Source organism: Nerophis lumbriciformis, linkage group LG33 (genome assembly GCF_033978685.3).
Source record: "Nerophis lumbriciformis linkage group LG33, RoL_Nlum_v2.1, whole genome shotgun sequence".
Lineage (NCBI taxonomy): Eukaryota > Metazoa > Chordata > Actinopteri > Syngnathiformes > Syngnathidae > Nerophis > Nerophis lumbriciformis.
In genome coordinates this window covers 14,064,796-14,089,000 of record NC_084580.2, presented here as the reverse complement: position 1 = coordinate 14,089,000, position 24,205 = coordinate 14,064,796, and the positions used below count along the sequence as shown (strand labels likewise).

Below are 24,205 nucleotides of genomic sequence, written 5' to 3'. Positions count from 1 at the left end.
AGATTTTATGTTAGAGTGTTTTACTTGTTTTAAGGGTTTTGGTCCTAAGCGATCTCAGTAAGATATTACAGCTTGTTGCTGAGATTTGATGACCTATATTGAGTAAAACATGCTTGAAACTAGAATATCAACTGTTGCAAAGCTGTGTCATCAACACTCACAAGTATAAAACTACTTTTTTAAAGTAATACTTTCTTATTTCAAGCATTAAAAAAAAATCATGATTTTGACACAATAGTGTCTCATAATTAAAACGAATGACAGCCAAATGGACTTTGCTGTTTTTATTTTCAATGAAACAATAGAAAATGCGTACTCATATAGTAGTACAGTTGGCACAGTACAGTAAACTGACAGTTAATATTTAAACATTTAACATTTCAAACAATTTTGAACAGAAATAGTTCATGCACATTCAGATAAATTCTTCAAAATTACAATTAAAAAAAAATTTGGTCGGGGGCCGGGCTGTAAATATATGTATATATTAGAGATGCGCGGTTTGCGGACACAACCGCGGAGTCCGCGGATTATCCGCGGGTCGGGCGGTTGAAATTAAAAAAAAAAAAGATTTTAAATAGATTCAGGCGGGTGGCAGTTAAACCAATTCGGAAATATATATACCGTATTTTCCGCACTATAAGGCACACCTAAAAACCACAAATTTTCTCAAAAGCTGACAGTGCGCCTTATAACCCGGTGCGCTTTATATATGGATTAATATTAAGATTCATTTTCATAAAGTTTCGGTCTCGCAACTACGGTAAACAGCCGCCATCTTTTTTCCCCGTAGAAGAGGAAGTGCTTCTTCTTCTACGCAAGCAACCGCCAAGGTAAGCACCCGCCCCCATAGAACAGGAAGCGCTCCTTCTTCTACTGTAAGCAACCACCCGCCCCCGTAGAAGAAGAAGAAGCGCGCAGATATTACGTTTCATTTCCTTTGTGTGTTTACATCTGTAAAGACCACAAAATGGCTCCTACTAAGCGACAGGGATCCGGTTCATGAAAAGACGCAATCTCTCCATCCGCACACGGACTACTATTTCACAGCAACTGCCTAAAGACTTTCAAGAAAAGCTGGCTACTTTCCGTGCATATTGTAAAAACAAGATAGCTGAAAAAAAGATCCGGCCAGAGAACATTATCAACATGGACGAGGTTCCACTGACTTTTGATATTCCTGTGAACCGCACTGTGGATACAACGGGAGCACGTACGGTGAATATTCGCACCACAGGGAATGAGAAGTCATCCTTCACTGTGGTTCTAGCTTGCCATGCTAATGGCCAGAAACTTCCACCCATGGTGATATTCAAAAGGAAGACCTTGCCAAAAGAGACCTTTCCAGCCGGCGTCATCATAAAAGCTAACTCGAAGGGATGGATGAAGAAAAGATGAGCGAGTGGTTAAGGTAAGTTTACGCGAAGAGGCCGGGTGGCTTTTTTCACGCAGCTCTGTCCATGTTGATATACGACTCCGTGCGCGCCCACATCACGCTGGTTTTTAATATATTATTAAAGTTTGACTGACCTATCTGACTGTTTTTTTGACATTCCTTTAGCGCAGTTAGATGCGGCTTATAACACGGGGCGTCTTATAGGTGGACAAAGTTTTGAAATATGCCGTTCATTGAAGGCGCGGCTTATAACCCAGGGCGCCTTATGATGCGGAAAATACGGTACATAGTTAAATGTTGTTACCCACATACGAAAAACGAGCAGGCCTTCAGCACGCCACAACAGAAGAAGAAAAAAAAAAAAAGATGGCAACGCCGGCAGCAAACGTGGTACGCGACAAACTAAAAAAGGGAATACTAAAGACCAGGGGAAAAAAAGGCCAGAAAAGTTCAGCGTGGACTCATTTTTATGAGGTTGTAAATCAGGATGATAGTAATGCTGGCAACGTGATTTGCAAGAGCCGCGACGCTGTTTATGTCTACGACAGTCACAAAACCGGGACATCTAACATGGTGCATCACATTTGTGCAAAACCCCGAACCTCCACTAACACCCTGAGCATGAGCAGTTTTGTCCGCCGTGATCCCAGAAGAGTGCCACAGGATGTTAAAACAAGATAGAACGCAGCTGCCTGCAGCAGTTTGAGTGGCGCGAGCGCGCTTGGAGGTGCGCTCAGCGCGGCTCCCAGATGATTGCGCACTGGTGTGCATATGGGCCGTGATAGCGTGGCACGCATTGAATGTCTCTGCTACATTGGATCAGTCTCCTTTCTTTAACAGGCAAAAGCTTTATAACCTCACTAATGCCTTGCATCGTCTATATTAGATATATAACAACGGGTGGGTGCGGGCGGGTGCGGTTTTGATAAAATGTTAGCTCGGTTGGATGGCGGATGGGTGACGACTTTTGTGATGCGGTTGCGGATGAAATAATTGCCTATCCGCGCATCTCTAGTATATATATATATAATCCTTGCGCACTAATAAACTGAAAGAGCACGCACTTGGCGCGATGATGTCATGTTATCGATGGGAAAATGCAAGAAATGTAATGCCGAGTGCATATCATTATGTCAAGATAATGGCACTAGCATTTACTTAATTTAAGAATATTTTTCAACATATTGACAAAAAAAGGTCTCATATTTGTTTTTTCTATCAAGAAAAGTGCACTTGTTATTAGGGCTGGGCGATAAAACAATAACAATATATATCGCGATAGACATGTGATCAATATCAATAGAAAATGGGGTCGATAGAAAGTTCGATAATTTCACTGAGTTCTGTTAGGAAAAAATAGGAAGAAAGGCCGAGCCGGAACCGCACGGCATTCTGGGGTGTAGGCAGAGGAAGGGCTTTGGCCTCTCGACCTATCACGGCCGAGCCTGAACCGCAAGGCATTCTGGGAAATGCTAACAGAAAAAAAAAAAGAAAAAAAAAAAGCAACAACGGCTAGCTGACGACGAGAAGTGAAACGAAACGGGAATATGAGTGCGGCAGCACGAGAGGAAATTGTAAATAAAAAAGGAAACATCACGTCACCAGTTTGGCAGTATTTTGGATTTTTTAAGTCCGATACGAATCCGTGGAAAAGGAGCCATTCATGCGAGCCATTAATGTGACTGTTATTTATTTGCATATATTGTTAACAATACTTTGCACATTTTGTTGGATTAAGCATTTATTTAATGTCAATATTTGCACATCGACCAGTATTTTCATTTATTTGACTGTTTTTCATAATGCTGACCTTGTTCTAAAGGTTAAAGGTTATATTTAAAATAAAAGTATTATTCAGCCTTTTTTCTCCTGGTCTTTATTTAGAATAGTTTTTTTTTTTTTATCAATAATTATCGATATCAACTGGTATGAAACACTTATATCGTGATACATTTTTTAGTCATATCGCCCAGCCTTACTTGTTATTAGTGAGAAAATACTTATTTTAAGGTATTTTTGGGTTCATTGAGGTTAGCTAATTTGACTTGTTTTGGAAAGTCTTGACAAGCCAAATTTTCTTGTTCTATTGGCAGATAATTTTGCTTAGTTCAAGTAAAATACCTCTAATTTTTGTATTTTTTTTTTCTTGTTTTTGAACACTGACTTTTGTGTGTACCTCCCAAAAAGTCTAATGCTGCCGGTCAGCTTTGGCTGAAGAGGGTTTACGAGCAGAGGAGCCCTGACATGATTGAAATGCATGAAATAGTGTATGAGAGAAAGTAACATTGATTGAACATTCGCATGCAAACTGTTGGCTCCGTGTGTGAGGCTGCAAACATTCATTAGAAAAAATCTTGGACTTGTATATTGTTGCTTTGACGATAATATCGACTTTAAAATGTAATATCGGAAATTATCAGTATCGGTTTCAAAAAGTAAAATTAATGACTTTTTAAAACGCCACAGGAGTTGACGACTGCAGCATGAGAGGTTTACTGGCGACTCTTGATGACCTCATCAAACCGCCACAAGCGCAGCATAACAACAACAAGAGTGTGTTGTTGCCGGTGCTGTAGCCGTGGCTAACAAGCCAGCTCGCTCGGTGACTGACTAACGACATGGTTTGGGATTATTTAAAAGTGTGTCTGACGGATAAAAAACTGGCAATTTGCAATGACTGCAAAAAGTTGGTTATGCGAGGAGGAACCAAGACGTCTCCTTTAATACGAGCAATTTGATCTCCCACCTCTTCAAGAATCATAAGGCGATACACGATGAATACAAGCGGAAGATGGATGAAAAGCAAAAACCAAAAAAAAGTAGTACCACACAGTTGTCGCTTAAAGACTCTGGCGAGAAAAAACAAAAATACAACAAAAACCACCCCAGGACGAAAGCTCACGTTGTGGTCAGGGACAACGCACGCAGTATGGCAAAAGCTACGGTGGAGTTTGGTGTGGTTAGTCTGCCCTGCATGGCGCACACTTTGCAGCTTGCAGTGAACGGAGGTGTCCTGTCAACGCAGCATTTCAGAAGCTCTGGCTGACTGCTAGGCCACTTCAAGCACTCACCACTCGCTTGCAGCACATTTGTGTTACTCATACAGCTACGTTAGAGCAGGGCAGATTGAGCCCAGTTTATAATTCCCTGTTATACAGTATGCCAGGCAGTCTTGCACTAAAGGAGGACTATGTTATTGCTTACTTTATTACTCTCGTATACTCTGGACTGAAGCTGTGTGCCTTCATTGTTTTTGTAGCTGTTGTTTTGAGGCATGTTTAAAAATAATAAAAAATAATGCACTTTGTGAAAGTCAAAGTATAGTATTTCCCATAGTTGTAGTGGGTATTAGGATTATCCCAGGGAGAGCATGTCCCAAATTCCAAGCTGCTGTTTTGAGGTATGTTTAAAAAAAAAAAGCACTTTGTGACTTCAATAATAAATATGGCAGTGCCATGTTGGCATTTTTTTCCCATAACTTGAGTTGAAGTTGTTCTCTTATTTTGGAAAACCTTGTTACATTGTTTAATGCATCACAACAAAATTAGGCATAATAATGTGTTAATTCCACGACTGTATACATCGGTATCGGTTGATATCGGAATCGGTAATTAAGAGTTGGACAATATCGGAATATCGGCAAAAAAGCCATTATCGGACATCTCTAATTAATACTCATTTATCAAATCCATTATTTCTGCAGACTGTGCACACACAGTGATGGCACACTGTCATTATGAGTAAAACCTAATTGGTTTATTTGCAAACCTTACAAAAACAACTGATTTTAGTTAAACTCACAGATATAATATTACAGGCATTTTTAGACAGATTGCATGTTTGGTTTTGGAGTTATGTTTATACAACTTTCATATATAGTATTACAGTTATATTGTCTTTATGAGTAAAAAAAACTAACTTGTGTCTTTGCAAACCTTACAAAAGATAATTTTCTATTAAAACTCACAAAGATACATTTCTTCAGGCATTATTAGTAAGGCTGAAACGACGCGTCGACATAGTCGACGTCATCGGTTACGTAAATACATCGACGCCGTTTTTGTGCGTCGACGCGTCGCATATTTACGTCACACTACCGTAATGGCGGAGCGCAAAGCAGACAATGCGAGCGGTGCGAGCGAGGGGAAAAAAGCACGCCAAAAGTCGTCAAAAGTGTGGGAGTATTTCAATAAACGGCCTAATAATGTTGTAGCGGCGAACAGCTGTCTCGTCATTTGACGCGCGAGCTCGCAACCGTGGCTGCTTAGCAACCAGCCAAACCCCACTTAATAAAATATTAATATTATATTATATTATATTTTATCTTAGAGCACATCCGCATCTCTATTCACCCAGGCAACCCCAGGAAATGTATATAATTCGGCATTACTTCGGCCAGTCGGCTTATATGATCAGAGCCGATCAGTTTACGTTCACGCACAGGTATAACGCGGCGCACTCCCGTCTCATCTGCTGGTGCGCGAGCCCGGTAATTAGACAGCTGTGTCAAATCAAGGAGTACAAAAGACGCCAGCGCAGAGTGGAAAAAGGTTCAGTTCATTACAGATAACCCAGAGTTGTCTTTGAGGGTGTGGCGCATCTGTTGCGCTGGTGAGATGGGGGGTGCGGGGGAGTTGTGTGCATGTCGCGTGCTTAGTCTGGAGGCTAAATACACACGGTGTTTTGTGTAACTGTTGTTCAGTAAGGAAGTGTTGATATTCTTTGCTTAGTTTGATAAATGTTGGAGCAGTTTGCTTCATCAGGAGGGTGAAGTCGCTCAACTTAAAGTGTTGGATTTAACTGTGTTGGATCATTGGCTGCTGGTGAGGGCATGGAAAAAGGGGCATTTTTCTACCAGTAAACAGCGTTTAAGATTGAGTGTTTCACTGCTAAATTAAAAATATATTTATATTGAATATGGATTTTAAATATGTATCTAAAAAGGTGGTTAATTGGTTAGGTATTTATGTATTTGCATATTGGGTTTTCTGCTGCATTTATCTATTGTGTTTCTGGGTTTAAATGTATTTTATATGGATCTTGGTGCATTTATGTTGAGACAATTTATTTAAAATCTGTTTTAACTTAAAGGGAACATATGTGTCCATTTTCTTGCACTTGTTTAATGGTTAAGAGTTTGATAGCCTAATTAATAATTGTAAATTATGGGATTGATAATTGATTGATTTTTTACAGCATGTAGCATGTGGTGTTTTGTCCTTAAAGGTTTTTCACCTACTAAAGGCTACTAAAGGCTACCAAAGACAGCTAATGACAGCTAAAGAAACTAAAGTCTACTAAAGTCTACTAACTCTGCTAAAGACTGCTAAAAAGACTAAAGAAGAAAAAAGAAGCTGTTTCTTCATTGGAAAAACTGTTGCAAACTAAAGGAAAATAAAAGGAAAAAGTAACTACGGTCTGGTCTTTTGAGTGAAATCCAGAAGCCACATTCAGCATTGGTACATCCCTTCAAGTGTGGGATAAGCACAGCGAAAAAAGCAAAACACTTGACAGTTGTTGTATGCACACTGTGTCGAGCGGAAATGGCCTATCATAGCAGCACAACGGCTATGAACGAACATTTGAAAAGAAAACACCCGACAGCGTTCTTGCCATCACCATCAACTAGTCAATCGTCCGCGTGAGTATACGTTGTCATCATTACACAAAAACATGAATGTGTCATTTGTATCTGCGTTGTAAATTCATAAACTAAAACACTGTTTCGCTCTGAGAGGCGCGTTTGGCATGCCTGTTCAGTGTTTACAAAGACGCGCTCCTCTTTAACGCTAACGTTAATTAGTTGTGCAAATACCTTTTACAACATTAACAGTTACATATTCTATGTACAAACGAACAATTAACTTTCACTTTAATCATACTATCATTGTTGTGTTATTAAGCAAAATAAGCAATACTTTTGTTGAAATGTTTACACTGTTACAGAATATTTCGTTTTGCACTTTTTTGTATTGGATGTTTATCTTTATTTTTGCACATTTTAAAGCAAAATAAGCAATACTTTTACTTTTGAAATGCTTATACTATTGCAGAATATTGAGATTTGCACTGGATGTTTACTTTTATATTTGCACATTAAAAAGCAAATAAGCTACTTTTAATTTTGTTAAATGTTAAATGTTAAAAGTTTTAAATGTTTACATTGTTACAGAATATTTTGTCATGTTGTTGTCAATGTTGACTGAGTGGCCATACTTTTTTTTTGTAAATAAAAGCCACGCCTTTTGAAAAAACTGGCCTACATTTATTTTTTCATCTTCATTTTAAATAAAAAAATAATCGGTAAAAGGAAAAATAATCTATAGATTAATCGAAAAAAAATAATCGATAGATTAATCGATAGAAAAATAATCGTTAGCTGCAGCCTTAATTATTAGACAGTTTGCATGTTTGCTTTAGGAGATATGTTTGAATACATTTTTATTGCTTTTTTCACATTATCTCAGGATTCTAAGAACATTCCTACTGAAATAATGCATCCTTGTGAGTTTTACTCAAAACATATGCTTTTTTAGGGCTTGTAAACAAAAAAAGTAGTTTTTTACTCAATATGACAGTAATGTTCTTAGAATCCTGAGATAATGCGAAAAAAGCAATAAAAATTTATTCAAACATAACTCCTAAAGCAAACTTGAAAAATGTCTAATAATGCCTGAATAAATTTATCTGTGAGTTTTACTAGAAAACATTTCTTTTGTAAGGTTTGCAAAGACACAAGTTAGTTTTTTTACTCAATATGACAATATAACTGTCATACTAAAAATGCCTGTAATATTATATCTATGTGAGTTTAACTAAAATCAGTTGTTTTTGTAAGGTTTGCAAATACAAAAATTTGGTTTTACTCATAATGACAGTATAACTGTCACACTCAATATGACAGTTATTTAAACATAACGCCTAAACCACACATGAAAAATTGCTAATAATGCCTGATATAATGCATCCTTGTGAGTTTTACTCAAAACATATGCTTTTTTAAGGCTTGCAAACAAAAAAAAGTAGTTTTTTTACTCAATATGACAGTAATGTTCTTAGAATCCTGAGATAATGCGAAAAAAGCAATAAAAATGTAAAATGTGCATTATTATTTCTAATTATTAAATGCAAATTTTAAAAAACAGATAAGTCATCATTTTGTCCAAGAAGAAAAAAAAAGTTTACCTGTGAGATCGCTGGCAGTGATGGAGTTGAGCAGGCTGAGCTGCTGTTCCGTCGTCGCTTCCAGCCTCCCTCCTCCGCCGCCTCCCGAGCAGACAGAGGACGAGCTGTCAACGGCCAGGCCCTCCGCTTCATCCACAAGCCTGTCCATCAGGTCCCTGGAGAACAAGCGTGATGAATTTCATTTATCCCAGTGTTTTTCCATTACAGTTGCGTCAAAACTCACTGCCAGTCTGTGCACTTACGTTACACCAGGGTAGCTGCTGTACTTTTTCTTCCCAAAGCGATTCTGCTGCACAAAGAAGTCAAAGCGCTCAGACTTCTTCCACATGTAGTAAAACGCCACACATTCTGCTACTGTCCGCGTTGAGACCTGAGGGAGAAGACAAACATAAATAAAAAGTGAGAAAAACGAGCCATTCGGGAGAGAAAAAAAATTCAGTTTGCTGTGGCATCACAACTTACTTTGTGTTTCTGTATGAGGTGAAAGTTCTTGTCGTACATCTGCAGTGCATGTTCAAAGTTCTTGCACTCCTCCTCCGACCATGGCGGTGATTTTTCTATGATTAGACCAAAGCAGAAAATCAGCATCTTCATGGTAACAGGACAGAAATGCACATATGAATATTGGCGAGTGTGCATGTGAAAACAAAGGGTGCTAAGAATCGCGCTCTTAATTTTAAGCAAAAAAATCTGGGTTCACACTTTTTGCAGAATTGTGTAGCCCCGATTCAAGCTTTGAAACACATACGATCAACTATTGTGTGACAAATGTTTATTCAATGACTTTGCTTACCTTTCGAGGACTTTAGGTGGCTACAGTATTGCTCGAGTGCCTCGTGGGTGTTGTAGTTGCACCTAACAAGTTCACACAAAGCCTGCCAAAGGAGAAAAAAAAAAGAGGTCAAGTGATGGAAAATTAGGAGGTTGGTTGAAGAAATTGCATGATTTGTACAGAACAATTTTGAATTGTCTATCAAAATAATATCAGTGAAATCTTTTCTAAATCAGATTAATCACACGGTTGCTGTGGATTATTTTAGATTAATCTTGATTAAATGCATGAGCAAAGAAAGCAAAGAGTCAAGAATAAAAAGGCAATATCTGTACTTAACTTTTTTGTACGTCAGTATTTATTTGGTGTATTTTGGCCAAAATGTTTGTATGCTACTCCATTATACATATTTTTTTCCTAAAACATGTTGTTTTTCATACATTTTAAAGTTTGCAAATTCTTTCACAGGTTTACGATGCACTGGCAGTTATTTAACAATACCACGAAGCCAAACAGCGAATATAAATCCTTCATTTGTCAAACGGGAGAGATTATCTGATAGACTATAAAAATGGGACCCATTACCACCCTGCTTGACACTCAGCATCAAGGGTTGGAATTGGGGGTTAAATCACCAAAAATGATTCCCGGGCGTGGCCACCTCTGCTGCTCACTGCTCCCCTCACCTCCCCTCACCTTTCCAGGGTGATGGGTCAAATGCAGAGAATCATTTCGCCACACTTCGTGTGTGTGTGACAATCATTGGTACTTTAACATTAAAAAGCCTTCAAAGAGGTCAAAATTTTAAAAAACTAAATGTTTTTGATATTTTTGTTTAGAACTGAAGTTTGAGGGGTAAAAACTTGAGTCCTTTTTGGCTTTGAAGATAATGAAAATGTAATGTCCCCACATGGATAAAACACATTTAACATCATGTTCATGTTAACAAAAACATGTCAGCTTTTATAAATGTATTACATTAATGTGGTCCCTTTACTTGTTTGGTGTTTTTAATGCACTATTTTTGTGTTTTTTTGGAAGCGTTATGGTGAAAAGAAAACTAATTCCTGCAGTGTGCATAATACTTTATGATTAGGGATGTCCGATAATGGCTTTTTGCCGATATCCGATATTGTCCAACTCTTTAATTACCGATACCAATATCAACCTACCGTATTTTCCGCACTATAAGGCGCACCTAAAAACCACAAATTTTCTCAAAAGCTAACAGTGCGCCTTATAACCCGGTGCGCTTTATTACGATTAATTTTCATAAAGTTTCGATCTCGCAACTTCGGTAAACAGCCGCCATCTTTTTTCCCGGTAGAACAGGAAGCGCTTCTTCTTCTACGCAAGCAACCGCCAAGGAAAGCACCCGCCCCCATAGAACAGGAAGCGCTTCACCCGCCCCCATAGAACAGGAAGCGCTTCACCCGCCCCCGGAAGAAGAAGAAAAAACGCGCGGATATCACCGTACGTTTCATTTCCTGTTTACATCTGTAAAGACCACAAAATGGCTCCTACTAAGCGATCCGGTTCATAAAAAGACGCAATCTCTCCATCCGCACACGGATTACTACCGTATTTCACAGCAACTGAACCGCACTGTGGAACGGGAGCACGTACGGTGAATATTCGCACCACAGGGAATGAAGTCATCCTTCACTGTGGTTCTAGCTTGCCATGCTAACTTCCACTCATGGTGATATTCAAAAGGAAGACCTTGCCAAAAGAGACCTTTCCAGCCGGCGTCATCATAAAAGCTAACTCGAAGGGATGGATGGATGAAGAAAAGATGAGCGAGTGGATAAGGGAAGTTTACGCGAAGAGGCCGGGTGGCTTTTTTCACACAGCTCCGAAGGCGAACACACCTTCACTAAGACGGGCAGACAGCCTCGGACGACATACGCCAACATTTACCAGTGGATCGTAAATGCTTGGGCAGATATTTCGGTCACAACTGTGGTCCGAGCTTTCCGGAAGGCAGGATTCACAGAACAACAGCGACACTGACTCCCGATGACTTCTACGAGACGGAACCGGCCATTTTGGATACCACGCTTGCGCAACTTTTCAATTCGGACACCGAAGACGAAGAATTCGAAGGATTTACGAATGAAGAATAACTTCAGAAGGTGAGCGCTATGTTTATTTTGTGTGTTGTGACATTAACGTTCGAGCAACATTATGTTACTATTGCTCTACACCATTTTGAATTTTACTATGTTTGTGATTGCACATTTGCGTACATTTTGGGACAGAGTTGTTAGAACGCTGGTTTTCAATATATTATTAAAGTTTGACTGAACTATCTGACTGTTTTTTTGACATTCACTTTAGCGCAGCGTTTTTTTGACATTCACTTTAGCGCAGCGTAGGCGCGGCTTATAGTCCGGGGCGGCTTATTGGTGGACAAAATTATGAAATATGTAATTCATAGAAGGTGCGGCTAATAATCCGGTGCGCCTTATAGTGCGGAAAATACGGTATACCGATATCAACCGATACATACAGTCGTGGAATTAACACATTATTATGCCTGATTTGGACAACCAGGTATGGTGAAGATAAGGTACTTTTGAAAAAAATTAATAAAATAAAATAAAATAATAATAATAATATAATAATAATAATAAAAACATTTTCTTGAATAAAAAAAGAAAGTAAAACAATATAAAAACAGTTACATAGAAACTAGTACCGTATTTTCCGCACTATAAGGCGCACCTAAAAACCACAAATTTTCTCAAAAGCTAACAGTGCGCCTTATAACCCGGTGCGCTTTATTACGATTAATTTTCATAAAGTTTCGATCTCGCAACTTCGGTAAACAGCCGCCATCTTTTTTCCCGGTAGAACAGGAAGCGCTTCTTCTTCTACGCAAGCAACCGCCAAGGAAAGCACCCGCCCCCATAGAACAGGAAGCGCTTCACCCGCCCCCGGAAGAAGAAGAAAAAACGCGCGGATATCACCGTACGTTTCATTTCCTGTTTACATCTGTAAAGACCACAAAATGGCTCCTACTACGCGACAAGGATCCGGATCATAAAAAGACGCAATCTCTCCATCCGCACACGGATTACTACCGTATTTCACAGCAACTGATATTCCTGTGAACTGCACTGTGGAACGGGAGCACGTACGGTGAATATTCGCACCACAGGGAATGAGGAGTCATCCTTCACTGTGGTTCTAGCTTGCCATGCTAACTTCCACCCATCCAAAAGAGACCTTTCCAGCCGGCGTCATCATAAAAGCTAACTCGAAAGGATGGATGGATGAAGAAAAGATGAGCGAGTGGTTAAGGGAAGTTTACGCGAAGAGGCCGGGTGGCTTTTTTCACACAGCTCCGAAGGCGAACACACCTTCACTAAGACGGGCAGATAGCGCCGGTCGACATACGCCAACATCTGCCAGTGGATCGTAAATGCCTGGGCAGATAGTTTCGGTCACAACTGTGGTCCGAGCTTTCCGGAAGGCAGGATTCACAGAACTGCTGCACAACAACAGCGACACTGAATCCGATGACTTCGACGAGGCGGAGCCGGCCATTTTTGGATCCCACGCTTGCGCAACTTTTCAATTCGGACACCGAAGACGAAGAATTCGAAGGATTTACGAATGAAGAATAACTTCAGAAGGTGAGCGCTATGTTTATTTTGTGTGTTGTGACATTAACGTTCGAGCAACATTATGTTGCTATTTATTGCTCTACACCATTTTGAATTTTACTATGTTTGTGATTGCACATTTGCGTACATTTTGGGACAGAGTTGTTAGAACGCTGGTTTTCAATATATTATTAAAGTTTGACTGAACTATCTGACTGTTTTTTTGACATTCACTTTAGCGCAGCGTTTTTTTTGACATTCACTTTAGCGCAGCGTAGGCACGGCTTATAGTCCGGGGCGGCTTATTGGTGGACAAAATTATGAAATATGTAATTCATAGAAGGTGCGGCTAATAATCCGGTGCGCCTTATAGTGCGGAAAATACGGTAATTAATGAAAATTAGTAAAATTAACTGTTAAAGGTTAGTACTATTAGTGGACCAGCAGCACGCACAATCATGTGACTGTATCCCTGCAGACTGTATTGATATATAATGTAGGAACCAGAATATTAATAACAGAAAGAAACAACCCTTTTGTGTGAATGAGTGTGAATGAGTGTAAATGGGGGAGGAAGGTTTTTTGGATTGGTGCACTAATTGTATCTTGTGTTTTTTATGTTGATTTAATTAAAATAAAAAATAAAAATAACAAAAACGATACCGATAATAAAAAAAACGATACAGATAATTTCCGAAATTACATTTTAATCTCTATTTATGATGGTCGACTGTTCAGTCGTGTTTTTTTGCACTCATGTCGGAGAGGACCAACATGCTGTTTAGCGTGTTTTATATTGACTCGTTTGCTTCAGCAGCCTGTCATTACCGAATCAACTGCACATTTGCGACAGAAACACTATTTGGACCAACTGCATTTCAGATTAGATTACTTTTGTTTCAATCACATTTGGCACACTGAACTAGTTTTCAAAAGATACAAAGTAAAAGTGGATGGAAAAAAAGGACCCACCTGCTCATTGTCTCGCACATGCATGCCCAGTTTGTCAAATCCCGTCTTTTCGCCGCTCGTTCGAGACAGCACATCAGTTAGGAAACACTTGACCTTGCTCTCAGGCAATGCACCTGGACTCCACATTAACTCATCATCATCTTCATACACTGCAACCAAAACAAAGTGGAGCTTAGTCAACAATTATATAGAATACCAGCACTGATAGAAACAAGAAAGAGTAGTCACCTTTCTGTCCTTCTGTGTAGTAGCAGACAGTGGAAGGAACCTCTGCTTGGTACTCTGCTCCCACCATTATTTCCTATATTACCGTTCAAACACAGAGGGAGTTATATTTTATATTTATTGCAATGTCTCTCTCCTTGGTGTGTTCCAGTATTTTGTGTACCTTTCTGGAGTCTTCTGGACTTGGGCCATCGTCGTCACACTCTGAATCTTTATCCCCATCAGAGATTGCATTGGCTAAGAGAAAAGAAGGATGTACTTTGAGATGGTTCAAGATGAGAGGTACTCTATTACCAATAGTATTGTGTGATATGGACAAAAATATATGCATCCAAGGAATAGGTAATTTTATATCCCGATAACGATGTATAACACGATATAGTATTTTTTCTTAAAATTATATACACCCAAAATTAATGGCAATTTGTTATATCTTTTCTCATTTGTAAAAACACATTTTCTATATAAAAAGGACATGCAGAAAAACAAAACTAAATTAAAAAAAACATTGAGGTTTTTGTAGTACCAGCCCTATTTTTCGACATACTAGGGCTGTGACTACACATGAATTTAGAGATGGACCCTGTAGTTTCTCTGTGTCTGTTGATCGGCGGCTAATTTTTTAAAACCAAAAAAATGAGTTCCTCTTCCTTCTTTCTGGCACAAATGTATTGTCAGGTTTTGTCGGTTTAACTTCTTTTGTGCTCTCTGTCTGTCTCTGCTACATTGTTAACAACTATGCTCCTGCCGGCTCTTGCACGTATGATGTATCAGTGCCGAAAAGTTATTTCAGGTGACAAAGCAGCAACAGTGCTACAATTACATTAGCCGCGGCCCAGATGTTAAAGTTTTGATACAAACAATAAAGAATGATATCTTACGATAGACATTTTTATGCAGTATCGTAGTATATATGTAACATAATATTGGACAGCACTAATTTTTAATATAGAATACAATGGGCAGTGTATGTACACGCAGCGCCTAACAAAGTAAGGTTTATGCCACAGTTGCCCTAATTTACCAGCATCATCACCAGAAAATCAATATTTTATGTTTCAGTAATGATTAATGCATACTGCTGCATTAACCATTACTATTTCACACATTTGTGCGAATTACAATTTTTATTAAAAAAAAAAGAAAACTGCCAATTTCAAAGGCAATTGAGGTTCATGCAAAAGTATAGTAAAAAGTGAGACAATATAAACGTTTTTGGTTACATGTGGAAAAAGACATAATTTTGTTGTTTCAGTTTGTTATTTGCCAGATAGTCTTTAGTTTTACAGGTTTTGTAAAGATTTAAAATAAACAGGTAGTCTAATAAATGTGTTCAGCACTGAATATTGATGTGTAAACAACTGGTTGCACACAACTGGTAACAAATAATACACGTGTTGGTATTTTTTAAAAGGAAGAGGTCGTTTTTTGTTTTTTTTGATAACCATAAAAAGCAGTTGTCAAACTCGAGGCCCAGGGGCCAGCTCTGGCTCACCGCATAATTCTAATGGCCCGCCACATTTTATGTAGTCCGCTACACTATGTTAAGTGGCCCGCCACATCATTTCATGTCGTCTGCCCCATCATTTTTATTTGGCATGTCACAATATTCTAAGTGGCCCGCCATGTCATTCATGTAATTTTATGTGGTTCGCCACATTATTTCAAGTAGAACACCACATCATCTTATGTGGTGGTTCTGCCACGTCATTTTATGTCGTTCGGCACCACAATTTTAATGTAGCCCTCCACATCATTTTATGCGGTCTACCTTATTATTTTAACAAGCCTGCCACATTTATAGAATAGAATAGAAAGTACTTTATTGATCCCTGGGGGAAATTCAGCACCACAGTTTGCTCACAATAGACAATAAATACTATACAGCATTATTCACATGTAAATAATATACATATATTATACATATATTCTACATTTAAGTGCAATCAATGTGCAGTTATGTGGTCCACAATATCATTTAATGTGGCCTCACATAATTTATGTAGCCCACCACGTCATTAATGTGCCCTGTGAAATGCGGGAAATAAAGCACTTTTTGGCTAATGTGCTTGTTCTTTCAATTTTGACAGAAAATTGGACTGCATTCAATTGCATGCATGTTTTACACATTAGTATTATCTGATCATGCAACAAGACGTTCCAAGCATTTTTTTGTATTCAAAAATAAATATCTGCTCGTCACCTTGAGTTTCGATTTCGAATCAAGTTATCCATCAGTCTGCCAAAAAATATAATAATCAAAAACAGTTGCCTACGTAAATTGTGTAACGAGGCTATTAGGATTTTTTTTTTTTATTTAATACGCTATTATACAAATTTCCCCTCTGAGGGCGGCCATAATTTCGATGTGGCCCTCAATAAAAACTAGTTTGACACCGCTGCCATAAAACGAATAAATTCAACTAAAACATATTAGGTTTGCATGATACCGATAACTTTCTGCTGTTTAGTGATGGGTCAGGCAACACCGAAACATCGGCGCATGCGTCGAGCTCATAGAGCAAAACCCTGTGTTGGTGCGTGTACTGCTTTTAGAAAGTCACGTGACCAATCATGAGCTGTTTCGATACGCACTCCCGCCTCCTCTGTGCCCTGTCAGCGGATCTTTTCTACAGCCGGAGAAATAATAACTAAGAAGACAAATCGTCTAAAATGTAGTACGTTGGAAAAACTGTTTTTTTTTAAATGAAAATGTGTAAAAAAAAAAATCCCAGTCCACAAGCAACCTCATTCACAACACGTTCTCTTGGATTTCCATGTTATGATACATGTTCACATTATTTATTGACTGTATCTAAAAAAAGATAAAAATATATTTTTATTTAAATGAAGATATGAAATAATCCTAAATGAAATACAATGACTTGGTTTATATTATTGTATATACTAGGTCATAAAATCAGTGTCAGTTGAGTCGGTCCATAGGTTGCCTGTAGGGGTTTTTAATGTCCAGCAGATGTCAGTATTTAGTGACACAGTAGCGACACAGTATCAATACAGTTTTGCAATGTGTCGAAACGCTTCATGACGCCTCATCAACCCATCACTACTGCTGTTTCAAAACCAATACAGACAACTTATTTATCCTTTTTTTTTCCAACCATGGTAAGAGTTGGTCGCCACCATTTCTGTCTTCATTGGCTTTCAAAACCCTGTTGTAGTGTTGTTGGTGTTTATATGGCTGATAAGGTTTGATGTGATGTATTGCGATGTGTTTTACTCATTACAAAAAATCTGCAGAAAATTGGACACAAAATGTCTTCATCTGAAACGGAAGAAAGTTCCACACAGACGACGATATGTTTGTTTACAATGAACTCGGGGAGTTTAAGGCAAGGCAGGTAGGAGGAAAAAACAACGCTTGATTTGCTCACCTAACCCACCTGCATTACAGTACAGGTAATCTCACCTCATTGAAGTGTTCTTTAATCTGAGTTGTTTTTTTTAAATGTTATAACTATCGGTGCGATGTCATAATTCCTTGTGACGGACAAAAATCATCATCGTGCACCCCCGACATTTTATACTTGTTTATCTCTGGACATGAATATAATATTAATTTTATTTATATCAACAGCATATTTTTAATATTAGATATGTTTAATTAGTAATACATTATTTCTTAATAAATGTACCCCCCAGACACACACTTTATGTGTTGCTTGTAATATACTTTTACAATTATAGTTATTGTGAGTGGGTCACTTACATCGAAGAGTCCGAGGGAAGAAATCGGTGGTTTCATGGGAGGTGACCGAGGGGGTGAGATCATCAGCCGAAGACTGTGTCTCCTCCTCGTAATCACCAGACAACAAGTCTTTAGCAATTTCCTCCTTGGAACAAATGAGTCAAGTTGACCAAACAATTTCACAAAAAAAGCTGCTTCTTCTCAGAAAGGGAAAGACTCCCCCGCAAAGTGAAAAAATAAAGGAAAGACATTTACCTTGTCTAAAGTCATGTCGGGCAGCTCGTCTGTGAGGTCTCCAGAGGAGCTGTCTATACTGGACCCAGCTGACGCCTCGTAGCGGTACATGGCCAACAGCTCCTCCAAAGGCATATTACCCTCCTGGTAAAGATGAAAACAACAGTCGGCATGTGAATCAACAGGTGTTTTTTTTCACATTTTAATTCATTTAACAGATAACAGAAAAAAATATGTCATTGTCAGATAAATAACATTATTATTTTTATTTTAAAAGTCTTGACATTTTATGTTAAAAAAAATGCAAAAACTAACAAATTGTAGTGATGTTTTCCCAATTGTGAAGATACCATGATTCCTTTAGCTACCAGTGTATTAAACATATAAACAGTACAGTTAAATCCAGAAGGATTTAAGTAATGACAGCGTTTATTATTTTGTCTTTGGATATATTTGCATAAAAATTGTCCAAATACCTTTAAGCCCTTAAAATTGACTTTGCATAGGAAAAAATGTTATTGTATGTAATATTCTAGCTAAAAAAAATTACAAATTTACACAAGCAAAGCAATAAATAAAATGGCTAAATAAAGTATTGGCAAAGTTGCACTTCACTATTGAACATGTAGGCAGCGGTCGAGTTGTAAATTACTTAACTGACAATCAATTTAGGACCCTTATAAACGAAAGTGTAGAGTAACAATAACAACAATACATTAAAAGCAGATGTATTAACAAGTAATATAAAAAATAAAAAAAAAACGTGTGAGGAAACACCATGTTTTGAGGACTAAAAAAAAAAAGTTTAAACTGAAACATTTGCACTGTTGTGGTGGCATTTGGTTTTGCGATAATTTTGAGTCAACAACACTTACTGAGGACAAGATGATTCACCCCTTTCTTTTCATTACGCAATGGTACAAACACGCTTAGGTGCTGAAAGCAACAAATAGCGTGGATGCTCTTCAAGCATGCACATGGCAATTTATCGAACTTACCGACTAATTTTTCATTTATCGACAGTTAATTGCCTTATCTAATATTGATTCAGGCCCACGTAACATATGCTACTGCATGTTTGGTAGGAGCTGAACTGACCGACTTGACGTGTCATGTCACAGGTCATTTGTGACACTTTGTGAAATTGGTCATAAACTCTATGTAAATTTATAAAAATAAATATTATATTTTTCAACATGAAGCCCATTTGATTTAATTTGGCTAGGATGTGTAGTTACTCAGATATTTATATTTTGAATTCACTGTTCACTACTATCACCGATCAAATAGTTTCGGAACAAACTTTAACATCAATTATGTTTCAGTCTAAACCACAGCTCCTATGGATTCTATTAAAAAAAAGCAAGCTTCAGAGTTGACAAGACAATATCTTAACTAAATGTTTACAAGCCGAGCTATTTAACCTTAATTGCACAAATAACCACACGGATAAAGACTCCCATAAATAAATGAACATGATATCTTATAAGACAGACATATTTTAAACATTTTAATAAATGTACCTTCTCCAGATCTGCAATCTCAGATCTGATATTCCCCCCTCCTTCAAGAGACTCTTCCTCCTCCAGAGTCCTCTCATCATCGTACTCATGGACTAGCATTTCTGCAGTTGGGTCAAAGTCATGATCTTCTGACGACAAAGAGCCAACTAAGGAAACAAAAAAACAAATTTATATAACCAAGAGCATTTGACTTGCTGCAGCATAGGGCTGGACGATGTGGCCGTTTTTAATGTCGATATTTTTAGGCCATATCACGATACACGATATATATTGCGATATTTTGCCTTAGCCTTGAATGAACACTTGATGCATATAATCACAGCAGTATGATGATTCTATGTGTCTACATTAAAACATTCTTGTTCATACTGCATTAATATATGCTCATTTTAAACTTTCATGCAGAGAGGGCAATCACAACTAAGTCAATTTACCAAAACTGTATTTATTAAACAGTTATTAAGCAGTGGCACAAACATTCATGTCATTTCCAAAACAGAAAGTGCAAGATTGTTTCCAAAACAGAAAGTGCAAGATTGTCAGAGACATTTTAAAACAAGCTATTAATGCACTTTTCTGCATGATGTCACTAAGATGACAAATCAAAACAACACTAAATTAAAGTGCACTTTTTGTACAGAACGCTACTACAATAGTTTAAACAAATAAAGTGCACTTTTGTGCATGATGTCACACAAGATATTTCAATAAGTGTCAAAAAAATGAGCTGCATAATAGGAAATCAAATAGTGTACGTCCTTCGCTATGTGGTAGGTTACTGTGGACATTATCTCCTTATGTCGTGAACTATTTTTTTTCATACGGTGTTGATGTGGAAATGGTTGCCTCAGCATTTTGTTGGAGTGGCACCGAACGGAGATGTTGACATGCGGAGTAAACACTCTTCATTCTCTAGCGGGTGACTTTTCAAATGCTACATATTAGCAGTAATGCTACTTTTTGTAGAAACACTTTCGCCCCACACTTGACATATTACGATTGTCTGTTCGACATATTCCCACTTGAAGTCAAACCACTGCCAGACGATGGACCCCGTGCTGTTTTTCTATGGAATTAATTCTTCCTTCATTTGTTACCAGATTCACACCTTCTTTCTCTCGTATTACCACTCGCACCACAGCTAACTTTAGCCATGCTGCTACCTCTCTGCTCAACGAGGGCGTATACGTATGTGACGTATGTAAGAAGGTGAGCTTGTTTAAGTCTCTTTGAGAAGGAGGGACTAGAAAGAGTGAGAAAAGCCTGTAGTGTAATGCCTGCAGCTAAAAGCAACTGCGTGAGAACGTATACTTGAATATCACGATAGTCATTTTCTATATCGCACAGAGACAAACCCGCGATATATCTAGTATATCGATATAGAATAGAAGAGAAAGTACTTTATTGATCCCTTGGGGAAATTCAGCACCACAGTTCGCTCACAATAGACAAGAATAATAATAAATAATATAACATATATAATATATTATATATATATATATAATATATAAATAATATACATATATTCTACATATACTACATATACTCTACACTTAAGTGCAGTCAAGAAGGAACATATGCATTATACAGTCTGATGGCTGTCGGTATGAAGGACCTCCTGTGTCGTTTCGTGTTGCATTTTGGGAGTCTGAGCCTTCCATTGAACGTGCTCATTCTCCCCGCAAGGTGTAGTGGGTGGGAGGTGTTGTCCATAATGGCTAGGAGTTTCGCTAGACTTCTCTCTGACACCACCGCCAGAGAGTCTAGCTCAGTGGTTCTTAACCTGGGTTCGATTGAACCCTAGGGGTTCGGTAAGTCGGGCTAAGGGGTTCGGCGGAGGTCAAGACACACCCGACTCATCGTGTAAATAAAAACTTCTCCCTATCGGCGTATTACGGATACGGCAACAGCAGAAGTCAGACTGATTTGCAGGTGTGTAATTTGTTGTGAGTTTATGCACTGTGTTGGTTTTGTTCTTTGAACAATGTGATGTTCATGCACGGTTCATTTTGTGCACTAGTAAAAAAAACATGGTAACACTTTAGTATGGGGAATATATTCACCATTAATTTGTTGCTTATTAACATGCAAATTAGTAACATATTGGCTCTTAACTAGTCATTATTAAGTACTTATTAATGCCTTATTCGGCATGGCCTTATTATAAGCCTAACCCTCTAACCCTGGCCCTAACCCTCTAACCCAGGGGTCGGGAACCTTTTTGGCTGAGAGAGCCATGAAAGCCAAATATTTTAAAATGTATTTCCGTGAGAGCCATAAAATTTGTAATTTTTTAACACTGAATACAACTAAATGTGTGCATTTTTAAATAAGACCAACATTTTAATTGTATAATAAATCTTGTATTATTTTTAATAACATTGTTATTCTGAAGCTAATCAATAATAAATAAAATACTTCTTACCGTTAATGCGACTTCTTGAACAGGTGGATGGATTAAAATACATGAAAATGTTTTATATTTTGAACGTTATTTTTTATTCATTACTTATCGTGTTAATCAATGTCAGCTAAGATTTAATCTGAGAGCCAGACGCAGTCATCAAAAGAGCCACATCTGACTCGAGAGTCATAGGTTCCCTACCCTTGCTCTAACCCTAACCAAATAACTCTAAATTAAGTCTTTGTTACTTAGAACAGTGGTTCTCAACCTTTTTTCAGTGATGTACCCCCTGTGAATTTTTTTTTAATTCAAGTACGGTACCCCCTAATCAGAGAAAAGCATTTTTGGTTGAAAAAAAGAGATACAGAAGTAAAATACAGCACTATGTCATCAGTTTCTGATTTATTAAATTGTATAACAGTGCAAAATATTGCTCATTTGTAGTGGTCTTTCTTGAACTATTTGGGAAAAAAAGATATGCAAATAACTAAAAACGTGTTGAAAAATAAACAAGTGATTCAATTATAAATAAAGATTTCTACACATAGAAGTAATCATCAACTTAAAGTGCCCTCTTTGGGGATTGTAAAAGAGATCCATCTGGATTCATGAACTTAATTCTAAACATTTCTTCACAAAAAAAGAAATCTTTAACATCAATATTTATGGAACATGTCCACAAAAAAGCTAGCTGTAAACACTGAATATTGCATTGTTGCATTTCTTTTCACAGTTCTTTTTGACAGACATTTTAGTGAGGGTCAAACCATCATGGCATGGGGGAAACTCTGGGTTTATGGTAATGAATGGAATAGCCTACTTGATTTGATGTTCAGTTTATGAACTTACATTCATATTTTGTTGAAGTATTATTCATTAAATATATTTATAAAGGATTTTTGAATGTTTGCTATTTTTAGAATATTTAAAAAAAATCTCACGTACCCCTTGGCATACCTTCAAGTACCCCCAGGGGTACGCGTACCCCCATTTGAGAACCACTGACTTAGAATATGTTCCCCTAGTGTCCAAAAAACTCTAAATTAAGTCTTTGTTATTTAGAATATGTTGCCCATACTAAAGTGTTACCAAAAACATATAACTTCGTCTTGAATTTGAAAAAAGAAACATTTTATTTTTCACTAAAGAAGGGTTTGGTGAATACGCATAAGAAACTGGTGGGGTTCGGTACCTCCAACAAGGTTAAGAACCACTGGTCTAGCTCCACTCCCACCACGTTACTGGCCTTCTCTACCAACTATCGCCCAGCCCTACTGCAGCATTTACTTTAATGATGAGCATTGCTTTTGTAATTTGATACAACATTGAACACTGATTAAAAAAAAATAATGCATCAACCACAATCATTTTTCTAGCAAAATACAAGATTCTTACCTGGACTTGAACTCCCAAGGCAAGCCTGGAAAAACAAACATAGCATAAATTACACTTCAAAAGTAAATTCTGCATGTAATCAAATAATAATATTCATGGAGAGAAGCAGTGAGTCATAAGTTTATCCAAAAAGTGTGACGAGTGATGTGCAGAAAAGCAGCATCTACCGTTACCTGAACTGAAGTAGGCGGCTAAATCAACATGACCCGCGCTAACTTGCTTATTATCAAATAGCATGTCAGTGGAATAAACGTTTTCAGGGATGAAAATGTCATTTATAAAATATATATATTTTTTAAAGTTAGCCTCCAGTAAGAGCGGACGCCAGCTAGCCAGGAAGCTAACATGAGTAACAACCTGAAACGTCGATTCATGTAAACATGAACAGTTTCTTAGCGCGCTATAACATTTTCATGCCTTTTTCGTTTCTCTAAAAACACAGCGGCACACCGACAACTCGGCGAGTCTTTTTTTTCTTCACCGTAAGCGCGTATTAGATGATTTAAGCAGCAAAGCTAATGTGAAATTTACGTATCAATTTACACCGCCGCTACGCCGAAGCAGCTGAGAGCGACGGCGCAGCGGCCTGGTAGTGAAGGATCTCGCCACACATTCGGACACATCTACGATTGAAAAAATAAACCATATTTTTGCCACGAGTCGCGCTATATAGCAGGAAAAAACATCATCTTCCCAATCGATAGCATAAAAGTGAGAAAATACGACGGCAAATGTTAAAAATATCGATTTGAGATTGAACGCTTCTCTCCTGTTTTCCC

General features: G+C 37.9%; 1 protein-coding gene across 7 annotated transcripts in view; it reads right to left on the bottom strand.

The window, feature by feature from the left end:
• mier3b (mesoderm induction early response 1, family member 3 b) overlaps positions 1-24,205 on the bottom strand; it is a 186,593-nt gene that overhangs the window by 1,086 nt on the left and 161,302 nt on the right. For 6 of the 7 annotated variants that reach the window (XM_061928177.2, XM_061928182.1, XM_061928180.1 and 3 more), the window contains 11 exons: positions 23,427-23,451; positions 19,628-19,773; positions 18,126-18,248; positions 17,892-18,015; positions 14,325-14,398; positions 14,165-14,237; positions 13,937-14,085; positions 9,375-9,456; positions 9,044-9,138; positions 8,824-8,951; positions 8,582-8,736 (listed from right to left, as the gene is read on the bottom strand). In XM_061928177.2, the coding sequence (XP_061784161.1) occupies positions 8,582-8,736; positions 8,824-8,951; positions 9,044-9,138; positions 9,375-9,456; positions 13,937-14,085; positions 14,165-14,237; positions 14,325-14,398; positions 17,892-18,015; positions 18,126-18,248; positions 19,628-19,773; positions 23,427-23,451 (1,174 nt within the window). Of the gene's footprint in view, positions 1-8,581; positions 8,737-8,823; positions 8,952-9,043; positions 9,139-9,374; positions 9,457-13,936; positions 14,086-14,164; positions 14,238-14,324; positions 14,399-17,891; positions 18,016-18,125; positions 18,249-19,627; positions 19,774-23,426; positions 23,452-23,599; positions 24,192-24,205 lie in introns of those variants that run through there. The other variant, XM_061928181.1, reaches the window with a different exon arrangement.